The following is an 18,790-nucleotide window of genomic DNA, read 5'->3' as shown; positions in this document are numbered from 1 at the left end:
ACCGCTGTCACGTGACCTCGGGCGCCGCGGGCGGGCCTGGGTGGAGCGGGTGGACGCCGCGCGCAGGGGGCGCGGGCCCCGGCACGTGTGCGGCCCGCGGCAAAGACTCCCTGAGACCACAGACCCTGGGGCCTCAAGGCGCGGCGACCCGAGAGGAGTGCGGAGGTTTCCAAGGTAGGGAGCTGGCCGCAGGGCGCGTTTCACCTGACGCGTTCAGGCGCCCTCTCACGTCGAGAAAACCCACCGAGCCGCCCCGTTTCCTCCCGTCTATAGTCCGCAGTGGCCCTTTCGGGCCGACCATCGCTGTGATGAGAATCCCGAAGCCCCGCGACCACGGACCTCGGCGTTCTCTGCGTCACAGTTGGGCCTGTGGCCACCGCCGCGCGATTCTCTGTTGCTTGCCCTCCGAGACAGTTACGTGGAAGGGGCCCTGGAAGCGGGACTCCGCCAGGGAGACTGCGAAGGACCTTAGACGTCCCGGGGGTCCTCAGGCCCCTGTCCGCTTCTGCTGCCTTTCACAGCTGCTGGGTGCTGAGCGTTCTGCTAGAAATTTTGCTTCTGATTGGTTTTGGCGCACTTATCTCAGCGCCTGCGAAGGGAATGAGGCCCCTTGATACTGTGCCTGTGAAGGTTTAAACCAGCTGTGCTTGAGTGTACCGTTTTCCTCTGTGGCGCCTTTGATTCTTCAGGGATAATAAAACTATGGCCAAACGGGTAGCAGTCTGACAGTCTAATTTTGTGTAGTGTTTCCATCTCTCGTGTAGTATCTCGGATCTAAAATTCTCTTGATTTCCACATTTCTGAGCGCAGGATTGATACAGGTTTTATTGGGGGCATTTTGTAAAAGTTCACCTGAATGATGAATGCAGATATCCTTTAACAGCGATTTTTGGGGTATATCTACCCGCTGTATATTCTCACACACATGAAAAAGGATGTGTGTTCAAGGTGGTTTGTGGATTGGATTGGGGGCTGTTTCAGTGACGTGTGGTGCATCCATACAATTCAATACCACAAAGTTGTGAACAGTGTACACTTTGCCATTAGTTGTGTAGAAGGGTTGGGAAAGATATAGTCATATTTGCCAGTATATGTATAAAAATTGCAGTTGGAAAGATACAAAGTACAGTAGCAACAGAAATTTCTTTGGAGAGAGGAACTGGTTGTCTGGGAGACAGGGTGGGAGAGATTTTCTCCTCTACATATTTATGTGCCTTTTAAATTTTAGTCGTGTGGACTTAATGTATGTATAATTTAAAAATAATCCCTTGTCTTCTGGGTGCAGAACAGTATCTAGATGCTTTAATGATATTGCCTAATTCCTGGCTGCAAAACTAAGAGTTTTTCCAAGTATGAGAAGGAACTGAATAAAAGAGGCTTTGGTTTAGAAAAAGTCCTCTCCTTTTCCAGAGAAGTAAAAGATGGAGAAACTGCCAGCAAGAAAGCCAACACACCAAGGGGACTAGTCAGGCTTCTCCTGTTTTCTTCGAGGGTACAGCCCTAACATGTTTTGAGTCAAGTCACAGGGACACCATCCTCATGTGAGAATATTTCTAAACTTTGGATATCTGATTTGGTACCCTGCAGCCCAAACTGATTCTGAGTTCTTAGATCCATTGCTGGAGGGCTGTGTCTGGATGAGGTGAGTGGATCAGTCAGGTTCCACACATTGCCCTGCCTTTGTGTTTGGACTCCTGGGATGACTCTGGGTGTTGACAGCTACTGAAGGGTTTCAGTAAGGGAAACATGGATGTGCTGTGGAGCTCTACTACATCAAGTACATCGAATGTGGTCAAATCTTGAAACCAGTTAGGCAGAGTGCACTGCATTTTTGTGCCATCAGAGCATGGCAGACAGGAGAATGTGCCTCATAATTATGAAATGTAATCACAGCAGGGCCCCAGCTGCTGCTTTGAAATTCATCGTGAGTTTGCTCCCAGCCCTAGCTCATGCCCCCAAGGGCTGGTTCCTGGTCCTGACTGAAGATAAGGCAGACACTGAGGAAGACACTTTCTGGGGAGATGGGACTCCTTTGTCAGCAGATTTTGGGTCAAGGACTTCTCCAAACACAGGGCGTTGCTGAACCTTTCTTAGATTGCAAGGCAGCAGATGTTCTACAACTCAGAGAAGGCGATGGCACCCCAGCCCAGTACTCTTGCCTGGAAAATCCCATGGACGGAGGAGCCTGGTAGGCTGCAGTCCATGAGGTCGCTGAGTGTTGGACACGACTGAATGACTTCACTTTCACTTTTCATTTTGATGCACTGGAGAAGGAAATGGCAACCCACTCCAGTGTTCTTGCCTGGAGAATCCCAGGGACGGGGGAGCCTGGTGGGCTGCCATCTATGGGGTCACACAGAGTCGGACACGACTGAAGTGACTTAGCAGCAGCAGCAGCAGCAGATGTTCTACAACTAGAGATTAATTACTCTTCCCTAATTGTTTACCTGATTGGAAGAGGGTAGAGTCAGTCTTAGCTTTTATTCTTGGCCTTTCTTTAACCAGAACTCATCACTGTTTCTCTCATCATTTTTCTCCTATAGTGCCCTCAACAAATATTTAGGGAATGAATGAACCATAGCATGCAGTTAGAGAAAGAAGGTAATACCTGCTGCTGGTAGCAGAGTTGGTGAAGGCAAGGCTGGACTGTCAAATCAGGATTTTTAAATGACCCAAGGCTTTGAAACCTGGGGTTTAAGTCAGATCTGAACCTGGATTCAGATACTCTGATCCTGCCATCTTGTGAAAAAGTCTTGGTCTTTTAGGGCCTTAACTTTTTTTCATCTGTGGAATGGGATACTACTACCTACTATTAAGGGTTAAAAATAAAAACACAAAATGACATATGGAAAGTGCAGAGGATTTCCCTGGTGGCCCAGTGGAGAGGAATCCGCTTGTCAATGCAGAAGACACAGGTTCGATGCCTGCTCCGGGAAGACCCCACAGACCACAGAGCAGCTGAGCCCCTGCACCACAACTACTGAGCCTGCGCTCTAGAGCCCGGGGGTCGCAACTGCTGAAGCCTGTGCGCCCAGAGCTTGTACTCTGCAGCTCTGTACTCTTCTGGTTTGGGAGAAGCCCCCAAACCAGCAGCCCATGCGATGAAGAGTAGCCCCCGCTTGCTGCAACAAGAGAAAGCCTGCACATGGCAACAAAGACCCAGCAGAGCCAAACATAAAGTACAAAGAAGATGCTCAGCAGATGTCCCCACTTAGACCCTTTCCCTGGTCCTGTCCACCAGCAATGAGGAAACATACACGGGGCCTCACCAACAACAGCTGTGGGTCTCTGTTTCCTCAAGTACAACACGGATGGAGCTGGGCCAGATGTGGTCCTTTCTGTACCAGTGGACGCCTCCGGGGGCCAGACAGGCGGCTGCCCTGCTGGGGAGGGCTGAGGGTGAGCCTGAGAGGCAGCCCTCTCTAACGACTCGGCTGCCATCGGGCTGAGGTGGGCTGCTTCCACCGTGCAGCCCACAGCGCAGCCGTGAATGTTTGCAGCCTGCAGGTCAGCAGTTCGAGACTTCTGCACTCAGTTAATTCTGTGCATTTTTGAACAGCACGTCAGTGCAGTCACACCAGACGTGGTATCTCTAAGTAGCCCTGCTCCCTTCTCCTAATCTTGAGATTCAGCCTCATTGTCCTTACTGTAACTAGCTTTCATTGCTGAACTGTTTCATAAGAATAAACCAAGATTTAGTTTTCCACTCAACAGTTCTGGACATTTGGCTTGTCTGCAGTATGTTGCTACTACATACAGCTACAGTGAAACAAGCTAAGTTTCTCAAGGGTAACTTTTTTAAAATGTGAGTTGTGACCCACTGATGAGTTATGAAACAACTTAATGAGTCAGAACCAGCATTAAAAAAATTTTTTTAAGCATCCTCTGTGCTGGAAGCACTGGAGTGGCTTAACCACTGACTGCCAGGGAAGTCTCCCAGCATTTTTAAACAAAGTAACTAGGACAGATACCAGATGCAGCTCACGCTGTAGTGTTGTTTCGTATGTTTGAATGTTGTAACCTGTGTATACTCCACACATCCAAAGTGGTCCTATGGATGGTTCCCCAGCAGCATCTGGTCAGATCCACATCTGTACCAGCATGCAATCTTAGACTTTTTAGATTTTTTACTTTTTGGCTGCTCTGGGTCTCCTTGCTGGGCAGGGTTTCCTCTCGTTGCGGCGAGCAGGGGCTGCTGCCTAGCTGTGGCACGCAGGCCTCTCGTTGCGGTGGCTTCTCTTGTTGCCGAGCACAGGCTCCAGGGCACACAGGCTTAGTTGCCCAGAGGGATATGGATGTTCCCAGACCAGGGACTGAACCTGTGTCCCCTGCGTTGGCAGGTGAACTCTTAACCACTAGACCACCAGAAAAGCCCACCATCTTAAGATTTTTAATTTGTACCAATCTGGTAGGAGTCAGTTTGGTCTTATGTTTCCCTGATTAGCACTGGAGGCAGAGATCTGCTGGCCTCGTTAAAAGGATCATTTATTCACTTGGTTGTTCAAACTTGACTGCTGAAGTGAATCCAACTCTGTAACTTGCGAAGACTCCCGTGCGATACCTACACTAGCTCACGAGGACCACTGCAGGCCTTCGTATCCAGTGGACAGAATGCGGTCAGGCTGAGGACAGTGTATGCAAAGGCACGGAGGTGTGGAGTGACCTCCCGGTGAGACAGCCTTAATCACGGCAGTTTTCAAAGTCTACAGCATCTTGTGGCCTATGTTCACGCAGGCATCTTCTGGTTACGGAAGGCCGCCGCAGCACACTGACCACTCCAGGGCGCGTCTGTGTCCCCAGTAGAGACGGGCAGAGTGGCCTGGAGGAGCAGACCATCGGTCGGTCAGGCTCACTGGCCCACCCGCGCCAGCCTGCAGCACCTGGGATTCAGACTTGAGCCGCAGCAGAATCTGGACCGACTCTGCTGGCTTCAGTCCTCTGGAGTTGCATGCGAAGAGCGAGACCACACAGCTTTCAGAACGCCAAGTGTCTTCTGTACTTTATTATCATCATCGTCTTTGCATCAGGATACATAGCAATGGTAGCAGGTTTCTTTTTAAAGCTTAGTATTAAATATTAAATATCTTTCCCCACTTTACATTTTACATTACTCTGCCAAGAAAAAATTAAAACTCAAGTTATCTGAAGCCTGGACACACTTCCACGATGGGCCGGGCTGTGTAAAAGTCGGTGGCTTTGTTCTTCCTGCCGTGTGAGCAGGCCCAGGCCCGAGAAAGATGGGACCAGGTTATAATTGTTTTTGAAAAGTGTGCTAGAAAAACGGATGGCCTGTTGTAAGCCAGGTTACAAAGTCAGGACAGGGGTGAGGGAGGGACAGTTTCTTCCAGAAACGGAATTTCTGAAGTCCCAGTCCATCGCTTCTCCCCAGAATGGAGCGAGGAGGGCTCAGAGCTCACCGTGAGCTTCCCAGCCCCGTCTCTGGGGGGGCGGCCGGGGGCAGGGTGGCCGCACCTGCCCCGCCCCTTTCTCAGCGAGGGAATGGAGTTTATTGCCCAGGGAGTGTGAAGTGGGCCGAAGCTTGGTCGATACGGAATTCTCTAAGAGGTTTCTTCTAGAAACAGACAACTCAGACTCTTCCTCTCACTTCAGCAAAGAAGTTATTTTAAAAGCACTTGGGAAGTTCCTCCTGCGCCCTTGGGGGTGGCTCAGAGGAGGGAGTCGTCAGTACAGCCCCCTTCCAGGCCGTATCGGAACTCCTGAAGGTTGGAGACCCCGTAGAAGTGGACGAAGGCGGCTGCCACCACCAGGACATGGAAGATCTGATGAGACTGGAACTGCAGGGACGAGAGAGAAGCTTTAGGGCGATGGCAAGGAGACCTGGAGGAAGCAAGAGAAGGCACTCGCCTCTTCTAGTTCCTCCGCAAAATTTTCTGCACCATAAAACCGATACGTTTGTTGTAGGAAAAAAAACGTGTTAAGTCCTGTCAGGGATTCACCCACCCACACGCACCGGTGTGAGCAGGGACACGCGTCACCCCAGACACCACCTGCCCGTCTCTCTCTGCCTCTGACCCTGACCTCCACCTTCAGGCAGTCTCACCACCACAGCCCTGCGAAGAGTCATTCTTACCCATATGTCGAATTTTCCAGGGAAGAAGCGCTCAGGGATGCGTGCAGCATAGAGGCCGGCTCCGGTGATGTACATCACAGCCATGAGGAAGAACCAGCCCATCTGGCCCACCGTGGTGGCCTTGACGAAGCCCTCCGCGATCGTGAAGTGCATGGTAGGCACGACGCCGCTCAAGCCAAGCCCCAGGAACACCCCTGAGCAGACGGATGGAGCGCGTCAGGCACAGGGACAGCCCTGCTGCCCTGCTCTGATACAAGTTACTTTCTGGTGAACAGCATGTGTTCAGGAAATTTTGCACAAGATGGAGAGCCATCATCAGATGCTTCTTCAACGTCCAGAGTGGGAAGGAGGCTGGGTAAATGCTGACACAGCCATTCCCTCCTATGGAGCACCAAGAACAAACACCTTGTGTTCCTTATTATCTGTTAAGCAGCCTAGGCGACCATGTATGTCAGAACTCTGATGGCTGCCTTGGCTACAAAACCGATGGCGAGCCCTCAGGCGGTTTGCCAGCCAGAGACGAGTAGGACGGGCGTCCCATTAAGAGCACAGAAGACGTAAGGAATAGGAGTCTGACCTCCTGAGGAGACAGACCTAGGTGAGAAGTCATAAGAGAAAGAGCAGATGGCGCCCGCTCCACACCAGGCCCCTGCGCACGGCTGCTGGGCGGGGCTCCACTTCACCTCTGCAGATGCCCTGGGTGAGGCACCATTGGCTGGTACTCAATGAATAGTTAACTCTCTTAAATGAGGGTTAAACCACAGCGATGTTAAGTCTCAAGGGACTGGAAACAGTGGTAATTGACGTGTGGCTGGCTGCAGTAAAGCTGGAGCCCGGACAAGACACCAGGAAGGGGCTCCTGCTCACAGCGACCCCATCCCTCAACACAGCTCGTGCTCAAGGTGCTTTCTCTACCAAGCCACGCCTTTAATCCCCTTAGGAAAAGAACTCCAGGTGAGCTGGAGACTGTGCTCGTACATTTCTTAACTTCCTCAAGCCAGATGTAAGAGTAGTCTTTTCTGCATTTTAATTACTGTCCTTTTAACATTTCACTGAAATAGTATGAAACTTGGCAGGGAATTGAGCTTTGAAAATTCATGCTGTTTTTAAAGTTCTAAACACAGATCAGGGTCTGGGTGGGGGCCCAGGGCTGACCCCTGAGGCTTGAGGTCCAGACACCTACAAGGGCACACCCTGCCTTGCGACCCACCTGCTCTTGTCTGCCGGTGCTTGGGCGTGGCAAACCGGTCCCACTGCGCCACGATGATGGCGGAGATGCCCAGGACGCAGACGATGGAGAGGTAGATGAGCCGAGGCTGTGGGGAGCAGTAGAAGGAGTAGTAGAGCCAGGGCACGAAGCTCCCCATGATCAGCAGGGCGATCCCTGAATAGTCCAGCCTGAAAGAGCCACAGAACGGAATGGCCAGTGGGAGGCGAGCTCAACTGGCCTCAGGTTCGACCGGAGCCCCTCACTCCCCACGTGGTCCGGCCTGGGTCCTGACTCAAACCCCCACACGGTCAGGCACTCCTGTTTGGGGCACGTTTGAAGGGCATCCCTTTGCCCTGGCTGTCAACAGCCACACCCCCTCACAGACACTCAGTCAGGAGCTCCATCCATCACAATCCAGCCAGGCCCCAACTTCCATGCAGGAAGGACTGAGTATTCCCCAGTTCTGACAGTTCTAAAGCCAAAACCCTTATAATGGGAGTATTACTAAGGGGGTAGTGTTCTCTTTTAGTTGGCTTTTTAATGATAAAAATGTATTACTTGTTACTGGTGTTATTGAGAAAAACAAAACTCAGCAACACTTCCAAAACCAAAAATAACAACCACAGAAACAAGCAAACAGAAGCCCAGGCTCAGGCTGGGGAGGATGGGCGCCTGGGGCTTCTGATAAGCTTTCCTGGCTGGTGGGTGGGTGCGCCCGCAGGGGGCGGCGCCCTGACGGGAAGGGGGCGCGGCCGGGCGCTACGTGCGGGAGAGCACCGCCAGCCTCTGGACGGCGCTGCGCGGGGACAACGTCTACCCACAGCGGGCTCTGTCTGTGGAGGAGGCTGCGTGAGCATTTTCAGGACAGACTTAAGAGAAAAGTTTCCTGACCCTCACACACCCACGAAACATCAGGGAATCTTGAGGAGGCACTGCCGTCGCCAGGACCCCGCCAGCACCCGGGTCACAGGGCGTGACAACAGCACGTGGTCCTTCCCCACCGCCATCCTGTGACTCACTTGGAGAAGGTCCGGGAGACTTTCTCTGAATGACAGTAGACAGTGTGGAAGAGCCAGGAGAAGCTGAGGCAGAGCACTGCTCCCAGGAAGAACATCCCGAACACCACCTTCTCCTGGAGGGGGGCCATGAAGTACATGTTTGGCCTCAGCATGGTCAGGATTCCCAGGAAAAGAAACAGCACGAAACCTACAGGAGAGAAAGAAGCAAAGTCCGAGGAAAACGGGAACATGTGACGGTTTAAACCAGCCCTGACGCCACAGGCTGAGCTGCGGGGACCCAGAGACCCAGACAGAACAGGGCGTCTGCTGAAATGCTGACGCTTCGTTTAGACGGTGGATCGCTGACGGGGCGCAGCCGCCAGCCCCGGGACAGTTCTGACCACAGAGGACGTCCGTTCCGATGTCTTCCCCCGCTTGCACACCAGTGATGAAGGGCCCTGCGAGCTCCCAGGCAGTGTAAAGACACCGCCAGCTCCCTCATAATCGCAACAACGTCTCCTTCCCATGGACAAAGCCACACAACTCCTGGGCAAGAAGCAGACGAGCCCGACGTCCCCCAGGGCCCTCACCGAGCAGGTGCGTCCAGATGTTGCCGGTCTCCGTGTGGATGCGGAAGATGCTCCTGAAGCAGGCGCGGAAGGAGGGCATGGGCGGCCGGTGGCCGTGCAGTAGGTAGTCGTTGTCCTTCAGCCAGTCCGGGAGCACGTCGTACGGGATGACCCTCCAGCGGCCCTCCCAGACCTGCAACCACACGCGCTCTCAGCGGGGCTGGGAGCCCGCCTCCCCAAGGCCGCTGCGTGCAGGAGAGCACCCACCGGGCTCCGTAGGGTCCCGGGGAGCGGTGGGGGCCAGCCCGGGGCTCAGACGCCAGGACAGCAGGAGCGAGGCTGCCCCTGGACCCCCGCATAGTCTTTGTTCTTGTGTCAGGAAGCTTATCTGGATGTGCTTAGCTGAGCAGGTCAGAATACGGCAGGACCTCCTCTCAGCTACTTGGGAAATACACATTTACTGCTCCCCCCACACTCTGGTGGCTGTCATCGTCCCTCCTTGAGCAGCTAAGTTCTCACTGTGTTGAGACTGACTTTTCAGAGCAGGAGTTCTTAACGTAGGACGTAAAGACAACGGACAGTGTCCAGAGAGCCGGTGAGCAAGTTTAGTATCAGAACTTGTGACTCTCACCCGTGGAAATCAGATATTTTCATGTTAGTTTTGCAGATATCAGTTTCTACTCGTCACCACTCAGAAACGACAAGTTCTGATAACACAACTCATCATGAATGTGTGTTCAGTGTGTTGATAAAGGTGCGGTGCTCCCGACTCAGCCCCGGGCGGGTGAGCCTGCTCCCTCCCCACCAGGACAGGACCTTGTACACGAACTCCTCCATCTTCTCCATGGCGTGGTGGGCCTGCAGGGGCAGTGTGAGCACTCGCACCTCTTCCTCCTCCTCCTGCGGCCCTGGGCAGGCTTGCTCCTCCTCGGCCTGCGGGGAAGGGGAGAGTGGCTGCAGCCCTGGACGGCCTGGGGACGCGCATGTCCAGCGCCCGCGAGCCAGGCCACGCCGCCCACTGCCCGGCCTCTCCTGCACACAGGCCTCGGGTCTGCTCTCCAGAAGCAGGATGGTGCCTGAGTTTGCGACATCACAAGCACTGGGGGAGAGTGCGCCGCAGCGCCTGGGGGAGAGGCCGAGGGAGCTGGCGCTCAAGCCGCAGGGTCAGAAGCCCAGGCCTGCACTCAGGCCCTGGCAGCCCACCTCTGTCTCCAAGACGGTGGCCCTTAGCTTCCCCCAATTTCCCAAACTCTTCCTGTACAGACCGCTGAACGAGGAGGAATAAGACAGAGGCTCAGAGATCCGCTAAGACTCTCAATCTGATCGGTGCCCCGTGCACCGGCCCTGGGGCCCAGTGTCCAACTGCTGCGGGAGAAGCCAGGCCTCAGAGCCGGCTCCATAGAAGCAGCAGCAGGAGGGCCTGAGAGGGCTCACCTCAGGGGAGACCTCCAGAGCCGAGGCAGGGAGGGCAGTTCCTCCACGGGGCAGATTCTCCTCCTGCGATGCTTCCTCTTAGATCTCATGATAGAGGAACCGCCCCCCACCCCCGCCAGATTCATCCTCTGTCCGTCTGGGCACAGAGTCCCTGGTCTCCCTCAGAGTGGGGATGCTACTGGAGTTTTGCTCAGGCAAAACGAAAAGCCCACTTGGTTGTATATGAGGCCCTGCCAGGCGCCTCCAGGCACGGGGCCTTCTCTCCCCCTTCCGCCCCTTGGGGACTCTGAAGAATGAGATAAAGCAGCCAGGTGCAGCCTCCACAGCAGCCTGGGGCAGCACCTGCTCCTCCCACGAGCCTTTCAGCTGGCCGAAGAGGCAGGGATTTTCGATGGTATATGGAGCCTGGCCTGATCTGGGCTGACTGCTTCCGGCCTTCCGTCAGGACAGACAGTCCAGGGTGCTGTGGCTCTGGGGAGACCGACAGGTCTCAGGAGAGGCTGACCAGGGAGATGACTTACTTTGGTTGGGCTGGTGACCGCCCGCTTGCCCTTCTCCTCGAGCAGGGGTCCCAGCTCGGCCAGCTCCACTGTGTCAGCCGCCCTGTTGCTAGCGGGAGCCCCGTTGCCCTGGGCCACCGCGGGTCCCTTGTGAGACGACATCAGGATGGTACCTCGGGGCCCTCCGGCTTCAGCCTGGGGAGAGTGGGGTCTCTTGGCCTCAGGGGCCAGAGAGCTCCCTGTGACGGGGACACTGGAAGCAAACACAGACACGGTGTTGACAGTTTACCCTTCTGACGTCTCATTTCTGAAGTCAATACTGAGAAAGAGACAGCCCCTCACTCATACCCTCTCCAGTCCCAGAGGCCAATTAACTGCATCTCTCCTCCTCTGTACCATCAGCCTTTACTGAGGCTTCACTAACCTTAAAGGCTGAAAACCTAGTTGCTTCAAAAGATTTGTGTGTTTTGCACCAAACTGTCACCCCAGAAAAACAGCTACCCACCCCACATCCCTCCCACAAACACAGAGCCTGTTCAATGAGCCCAGTTTATCCCGGTTCCCAGAGCTAGCCCTGGAAAAGCCTGGCTCCGAGACTGAGCAGCAAAAAGAGGAAGCCGACGCCTGGCTGTAATCACCACGGGCCACCCAGGCTTAGAAATGAACCAACTGCCAACTGAGCTCAGCGGGCTTTACCTACAAACACCCTGAAACGTGCGCGCCGCCTACAAGAGTGGGCCGAGGGTGGGCTGGCGGTCTGGGGGTTACCTTCCCTGCACGGTTTACTGTTTCTGTTGGAGGATCACCGCCCAGCTCCGTGAGGAGAGCGCACTGTGCTCACAGCCCTGTCTTGCAGCAGCAGTAACTCACCTGGCCGTGGGAGGCTGAAGACACAAGGCAGCCCACCCTTGCCCTGCCACCAAACTGGCTCAGCACAGGCCTGTCTCAGCGACCACAGTTCATAACCTGGGCCCCACTCCAAAGAGCTTTGGAGCTGAGACGGCACACAGACCCTGAAGGAGGCAGTCTTTAATCAGGCCTCAGAAAGATAAGATGAACATTTAAAGGAGGGAAAAGTGCCCCAAGACTTCCGACTCCCCGCTCCCAACAAAGGAATTTACTGCTCACAGCAGCAGCAGCCAGAATAGTAACATTTTCCTGCACTGGTCACCTGAGCCCTGGGAGCCACCAGGCAATGCAAAGACGGCCAGGTGACACCTGCACGGAGTGAGCTGCCCTCGGGGAGGAAGCAGAGCTCGGGGGCCACCGCTTTCGTCAGGGCGGTCAGCGCAGCCTCGCTCCCGAGAGGGCGGAGTCTATCTCCAGTGTCCACTGCGCATCCAGCTTTGACATGTGTGCCTATGCTTTTACCCAAGAGTCATCTCGATTCCTTCTCAGAGATATGACCGGATCTATGTAGTCAGGTAGGGCAGCCGGCAAATTTCAAAATAGTCATGCCAGGCTCAGCCATCAGCACAGCTGAGAGCTGCAGGTGGCGGAGAGCTAGTTCAGGAGAGCAAATGGCCGTGACTCCGTCCACAGACCCTGCTGTGGTGCCAACATACAGGCAGTGGCTCCTCCGCACACGCAGGACTCCGACAGGAAAGATGCCAGCCCACAGCTACAGCCAACGCCTGAGCCCCAGGAGAACAGGAAGCCAGAGGCCCACGAAACCCTCAAGAGACAGGCGGCCCACGTGAGCAGAAACACTGGGCAATCTCTTTCAGTAGGCTGACCACAAAACACATTCCTCAAACTGAAGTACTCCCGAACAACTTTAGGAAGAAACAATTTACACTGCAGTGAAAAATACAGATAGCTTTGGGCATCCCAGAAAAGTATGAAAAGGGGAATATACTTAGCTAGAATACAGTACTTGAGAGGCGGCCACTAGGGTTAAAAAATAGATATTTTCTCAGGTTCTGGGATGCAGTGCTACACAGATGACTAATTTATACACATCCCTGCTTGTGGTCAGAACCTGTATTTCAGAATAGATGGAAGAATGACGGAGGCAGCACTCCCGCCAGCAAGCATGTGACGCTAGCTAAGGCATTAGGCGCTTGCGCCTCTGGGCCGCTCTCTGTCCCCCTCCCCAGAGCAGCCAACACACCCCCGGAACACTTAACAAACGCACTTGGTGCCAGCACCCTAAGGCACTTTAAGGTTCTGTGCAAAACCCCACGTCCCACAAGTCGCTGTCCGGAAGGAGCTTGTAATCCGGTGGCATGAGGTCGCCCGCGGCATGCGCAGAACCAGTGACGGCGTGACTGCTCCAACAGGACAGCGCGGGGAGAGCCCTGGACGGGGACGGCGCACACCCAGTGCAGGTGAGTGCTGTGGCCTGTCTCGCCAGTGGGAGTGAGAATGATACACATTTTACGTTGGGCAGTCAGGGCCAGAGAGCAGGCGCAGACTCCACCCTGGCACGCTTCCTAAGTTCCTCACTGGGTCTGACGCTCTCACACCCTCAAGTCCAGCGTCCTCCTAGGAGGACCTCAGTCTTGCGGCAATCTTCAAAGGCTTTCCTCGTTCAGTCGAAACCACCTCCTGTCGCTTCTGAGCCCCTCTGGCTCCCACACCCCACCCCCAGCATTATCTCTAGACCCAGAGTCACTAACTCTGACAGGCACCCGTTAACTCACAAGCCAGGCACCAGTTACAGCTCATCACACAAGACACATCACCACGCATCAAAGAGCAGACAATGACGCTCAGCGGAGGTCATGTCACCAAGGCAGAGTCCACTGTCCAGCGGGGTCTTCTAAGCTAGCAACACAAGGGCAGGAAGGGAGGGAAAGGGGGCAGAGGTCTGGTAAGAAAGAAGAGCAAGTACGGCTGGAACCTGAAAGTCCACTCGGCAGGGTAGGCCTCTCCCAGGCGGCTGGCGGTTGGGACAGGTGAGCCTGTCGGTGTCCGCTGCGCCACGTCAGCACCAGCCGCTGGGGTGTGAGGATGGACTCCGCGAGCACTCAGAGCCAGATGGGCTTCACTTTCCCACGAGCTTTGCTTCTGATTTTTTAATATTTCAAGGGTTTCTTCTTAAACTTTTTTAAAGATGAATTTTGTTTATTTATTTATGGCTGTGCTGGGTGTCTTGCTGCGCGGGCTTTCTCCAGTTGCGACGAGCAGGGGCTCCCCTCTGGTTGCAGGGCGCAGACTCTAGGCCGTGCGGGTTCAGTAGCTGCTGACTGCGGCTGCGGTGCTCCTGGCTCTGGAGCGCAGGCTCAGTAGTTGTGGCGCCCGGGCTTAGCTGCTCCTTGGTGTGAGGGATCTTCTTGAACCCGTGTCTCCTGTGTTGGCAGGTGGATTCTTTACCACTGAGTCACCAGGGTGGCCCTCACAAACTTTCCTATCTTTATATATTTTAGAGGAAACACGCGTCTTCTCAAAATCGCCACACCCAATAAAGCAATTATAACTGGGCCAAACTCCACTGAGTGCATTTTTGATGGGATTTATTTAATTCAAGCTAATAAATCTTTACCACTAAGCTCTCCAGCTGGATAGCCCTGTGACATTAGAGGGTTAGGGCTGTGGAGGCAGGGGCTGCCTGTGCCCCTATAAACAAGACTATCTGGCGCCAAACTTGGGGAAGAACTGATTCTTAGTGGCCAGCCTTTGTTGGTGAGTTTATTTCCCTCATACTTTTGGAGACATTTATTTTGTGCACCAGTTCCCAAGTTTTTCACATTATAGTACACTCCTTCTCAGGAGTCAAAGGCACAGAACTTCTAGAAATTTTTAATCTAGGGTCCCTGGGTCCTTGGAGGTTCCACAAGTTAAGCTCCTTCTTACACCTACCTGGCTCTCACAGTAAAGCAAGACTTGTTCCATCGCGTCTGACTCTCTGCAACCTCATGGACTGTAGCCCTCCAGGCTCCTCTGTCCATGGAATTCTCCAGGCAAGATACTGGAGTGGGTGGCCATTCCCTTCTCCAGGGGATCTTCCTGATCCAGGGATCAAATCCACATCTGCACTGCAGGAGGATTCTTTTTTTTTTCTTTTCAACGATGTATGCAGAGTTTTTTTTGTACAGCACACACATCAAGGACCAGTTTGCTGTTAGATCGCTGCGGATGCAGTCCCAGCAACAGGCAGAAAACCCAACGACCACAGTGCCAGAAGTAAGTGTCCATTCACATTCGGTGAACTTGTCCTCATCAGCAGAAAGACTGAGCCAAGCAACCGTGATTTCTGTGCTGCTGCTGCTGCGTCACTTCAGTCGTGTCTGACTGTGCGACCCACAGACGGCAGCCCACCAGGCTCTGCCAACCCTGGCATTCTCCCGGCTAGAGTACTGGAGTGGGTTGCCATTTCCTTCTCCAAGGAGGATTCTTTACCACTGAGCCACCAGGGAAGCCCAAGACAAGACTAGTCAAAGCACTAAGGACAAAGAACACGGTCACCTTCTCTACTCTGTCAGGGAAGGTGGTTGCACAGCACTGCTGGGGGGAAATGAGTCAAGGCAGAGGCTTCTGCTTGAAAACTACTGAATTGCAACAATGGAGCCTCAGCTTTCCTATTTAAGTACAAGTGTCACTGACTTAAGAGTCTGCAATGAAAAACCAGAATCTAACTTTCTCTGTAGCTCTTCTCCAGGTAAAGCTATCTCAACAGAAATAGGTCTTTTTTGAATCCCAAACAGACAGGTAAGCTTTCCAAATGCCATAACACAAGGTAAAGTAAACAGGAATGTGAAGGCGCTTCATGCTGCTGCTGCTGCTAAGTCGCTTCAGTCGTGTCCAACTCTGTGCGACCCCATAGACGGCAGCCCACCAGGCTCCCCTGTCCCTGGGATTCTCCAGGCAAGAACACTGGAGTGGGTTGCCATTTCCTTCTCCAGTGCATGAAAGTGAAAAGTGAAGTCGCTCAGTTGTGTCCGACTCTTAGCGACCTCATGGACTGCAGCCTACCAGGCTCCTCCGTCCATGGGATTTTCCAGGCAAGAGTACTGGAGTGGGGTGCCACTGCCTTCTCCGAGGCATTTCATACCAGCCCTTGATTTTAATACCTCACTTTTAAGTACAGTCAACCATGATATGGTAACTGTATACTGTGAGAGCCCCGATGAAACAGAAGTAAATGAGGTACATGTCTAAAAGCGAATCACTAGGAACCAGTTTGCCTCGAGGGCACTTTCAAGGATCTTTTCAATCTAAGCCAGCTAAAACTTCATACACAGTAACCATGCCCCCAACATTTCTGAGCAGGAAAAGGCAATTAACCTTGAAAATAGAGAAAGGAACACAGTCCAGTGGGCGACATGAGGGACAAATGGACATTAAGGGCAAAACCTAACAACTCTGATGGATACCAGCACCAGAAAACACCCCACCAGTACTGACGAAACTTCTGCATGTAAAGATGACTGCGGTTTTCCCTGGTGGCTCAGGCGGTAAAGAATCCACCTGCAATGCAGGAGACCTGGGTTCAATCCCTGGGTTGGGAAGATCTCCTGGAGAAGGGAAAGGCTAACACTCCAGTATTCTGGCCTGGAAAGTCCCATGGACTGTATAGTCCATAGGGTCGCAAAGAGTCACACACGACTGAGCGACTCTCTCTAACTTCACTTAGTTCACCAGTATGATCGCCAGTAGGTGGGGCAGTGTTGCAAGTGTGTCAAACAGTTCCTTTTCGGCTTTACGTGAAAGAAGTCAAGGAAATTTCTGAGGGAAATAAAGAACAGACTTATTGGCCTAGAAAGAAGTGAAAATTTCTTTACCTGTCCACAAATAAGCGTGGCATTGTGGCTACAGAGACAAGGCAAAAAGAGGAGTCTGGCCTCAATTTTAAGAGGCGGCAACAACTTATCTGTTCTTCTAGTATCACTACAAGGCTAAATGCCAGAAAGTGCTGGAGGAATTCACAAGAAAAGCTCAGTTTGAGCTGGAATATCGGGAAAGGTTTTGTGGAAGATTTTAAGAAAGGATTTTGATAGGTAAAGATAGGATCAAAGCATTCCTGAGGGTAGTGCTGTGAACCTGGGCAAACTCAAAAGAACAGATTCCCCAGGGCAGCGAATAATCCACTTTCCACAAGGAAATCTTGGAAAGGCAATGTGAGGCCAGACAAGAAACTGAAAAAAAGTGAAAGTGAAGTCGCTTCAGTTATGTTCAACTCCGTGCAACCCCATAGACGGCAGCCCACCAGGCTCCCCCGTCCCTGGGATTCTCCAGGCAAGAACACTGGAGTGGGTTGCCATTTCCTTCTCCAGGGGATCTTCCTGACCCAGGGATCGAACACAGGTCTCCTGCATTGCAGGCAGATGCTTTAACCTCTGAGCCACCTGGGAAGCCCAAGAAGAAACTGAAGACGGTCTAAAAGCTAAAATCCACCGTGCACTTTACCCATTAGCAGCGGGAGCCCAGTGGGAGGGTGCGCCCTTGTCTGAGTTCTCCACCTGCACGCAAAGCAGTTGCTTACAATCTCTGTTTATCCCCTGGGCATCGGATAGTTTCTTGGCCCCTGAGAACAGAATGCTTTCAGATTCTACTCAACAATTAGGTACAGTTTCGTGGAGACCTGCCCTAAGATGGCTGCTTACAGGCAACACAACAGTCCTTAAGACTGATGCCCCAAGTACACGGAAGTTACTCCTGGGGTGAAGAAATTCCAGGGCTGCAGTCCGTGTGTCAGCGCCCTGCCTGAATCCCAGCACTGCGTGGACACTTCCAAACAGCAGCAGCAGCAGCTGTGCCACAGGAGGTGATGCAAGCCTACCTCTCGGTAAACAGCCGTAAACAGACTCCAGAGCCCCTTCACTTCAGAGAGAACCAGTCAGTCCAGTGCTCGCTTGATTCAAGCGGGAGCCTATACATCCTTCCCCTGCTGTGTCTTCTCCCTCCGTGGGGGAAACGCCAGGTTAACCTAGCAAAGCACTCTGCAGGCCTCCTGTTGCTCCTCTGACACCTGAAGCTCCCTAAATGAAATTCGCCTTGTCCGTTTCCCACTCGCCTGCGTAGCGCCGGAAACCGAGGGGAAACGTATCTTCCATTAAAAACTGAAGGCTTGACCAAAAACCTCAAACATAGGATGGCACCTATGAGAGATTTCTGAGGGAATGAAATTTCCTTTTTCCCCAAAGTACTTTAGATGTCGCTCACATTGCAGCATTTAGGGCCACCTTACACACAGGCCAACCGTCCACCAGCCTCCCCTTCCCCGCCGCCAAGGTGGGGGCACTGTCACGGTCTAGTAACCGCGGGGCTCCTCGGGCTACCGAACGCGGGGGCTCCCAGCCCCTCGGCGCTCGCCACGCGCGGTCCTGGGACCAGGCTCAGCTCCGGCCTGGCGGGCCCGAGCCGGAGCCTGAAGCCCGACGTCTCGCCCTGGCGACTGGGGGGGCACGGCCGCCACCGCGGCTGTTGACAGCGGGGGACGCGACTCGCACGGGAGGGGCCGGGAACGTGGACAGCTGACGCGCTGAGGCCGGAGGAGCGGCTGGCCCCGAGCAGGGGTCCGGGGGCCCTGGGGACGTCCGGGCGGTCCAGCCCTACGGCAGCTGCCTCAGGCCCGCGCCGAGACTCCCGTGGGGAGCCCGCCCTCCGGCCGATCCCCGCCCTCCGGCCTGCTCGCCATCGAGCCCAGGGGAACTTACGGCGGGCGGAGGGCTGTGCTGGGGGCCGCGGCGCCGGCGCTACATCCCGCGTCGCTGGAGACGGCCTGCGGCCGAGCGGCCCGGATTTTCTGCGCCCTCCCGGGGCCGGAAGGGGCGCGCAACCGCAGGGCGTCACCTCCGCGAGAGCGTCACGTCCTCTCAGACGCGCGGCTCCCGGCTCTCGCGAAGCCCAATCACAGGCCGGCCCCTTGGTCCCGCCCCCAGACGGCCCCGCCCCTCCACCTGACCCCGCCCTCTACAGCCCGGTGATCTTTGTTGTTGTTCAGCCGCTAAATCGTGTCTCACCCTGCGACCCCATGGACTGCAGCACCCCCAGACTCCTCTGTCCGGCAATCTTTCCGCAGTCCGGACCACAAGCCCGCCCCC

At 54.1% G+C, this 18,790-nt stretch overlaps 1 protein-coding gene and 1 long non-coding RNA gene across 5 annotated transcripts; one reads left to right on the top strand and one right to left on the bottom strand.

Moving 5' to 3' along the window:
• Positions 1–19: 19 nt before the first annotated feature.
• On the top strand, positions 20–715 carry LOC100337507 (uncharacterized). The gene is made up of 2 exons (XR_812017.4): positions 20–174; positions 274–715. It is a non-coding gene; the product is annotated as an uncharacterized lncRNA (long non-coding RNA).
• Positions 716–4,972: 4,257 nt separating this feature from the next.
• ADIPOR1 (adiponectin receptor 1) lies at positions 4,973–18,771 on the bottom strand. 4 transcript variants are annotated; one of them, XM_059875250.1, is made up of 9 exons: positions 18,404–18,529; positions 13,648–14,095; positions 10,824–11,055; positions 9,685–9,801; positions 8,890–9,061; positions 8,321–8,507; positions 7,302–7,489; positions 6,092–6,285; positions 4,973–5,795 (listed from the first exon to the last, which is right to left on the bottom strand). In XM_059875250.1, the coding sequence occupies exons 3-9, from the start codon at positions 10,962–10,964 to the stop codon at positions 5,667–5,669; spliced, it is 1,128 nt and encodes a 375-aa protein (XP_059731233.1). In that variant the 5' UTR covers positions 10,965–11,055; positions 13,648–14,095; positions 18,404–18,529; the 3' UTR covers positions 4,973–5,666.
• Positions 18,772–18,790: the final 19 nt, after the last annotated feature.

This window comes from Bos taurus, chromosome 16 (assembly GCF_002263795.3).
Source record: "Bos taurus isolate L1 Dominette 01449 registration number 42190680 breed Hereford chromosome 16, ARS-UCD2.0, whole genome shotgun sequence".
NCBI lineage: Eukaryota > Metazoa > Chordata > Mammalia > Artiodactyla > Bovidae > Bos > Bos taurus.
Note: the sequence above shows the minus strand (reverse complement) of the source record. Positions and strands in the feature narration are given on the sequence as shown.

Bases quoted from the DNA above. Each gene is read 5' to 3' on its own strand.
- ADIPOR1 (XM_024976074.2), bottom strand. From the start codon at position 10,964: ATGTCGTCTCACAAGGGACCCGCGGTGGCCCAGGGCAACGGGGCTCCC. The intron at 9,802-10,823 runs GTAAGTCATCTC...CCTTCCCCGCAG, and splicing joins CGGTCACCAGCCCAACCAAA to GCCGAGGAGGAGCAAGCCTG. The intron at 5,796-6,091 runs GTAAGAATGACT...TCGTCCCTGCAG, and splicing joins CTGGAAAATTCGACATATGG to TTCCAGTCTCATCAGATCTT.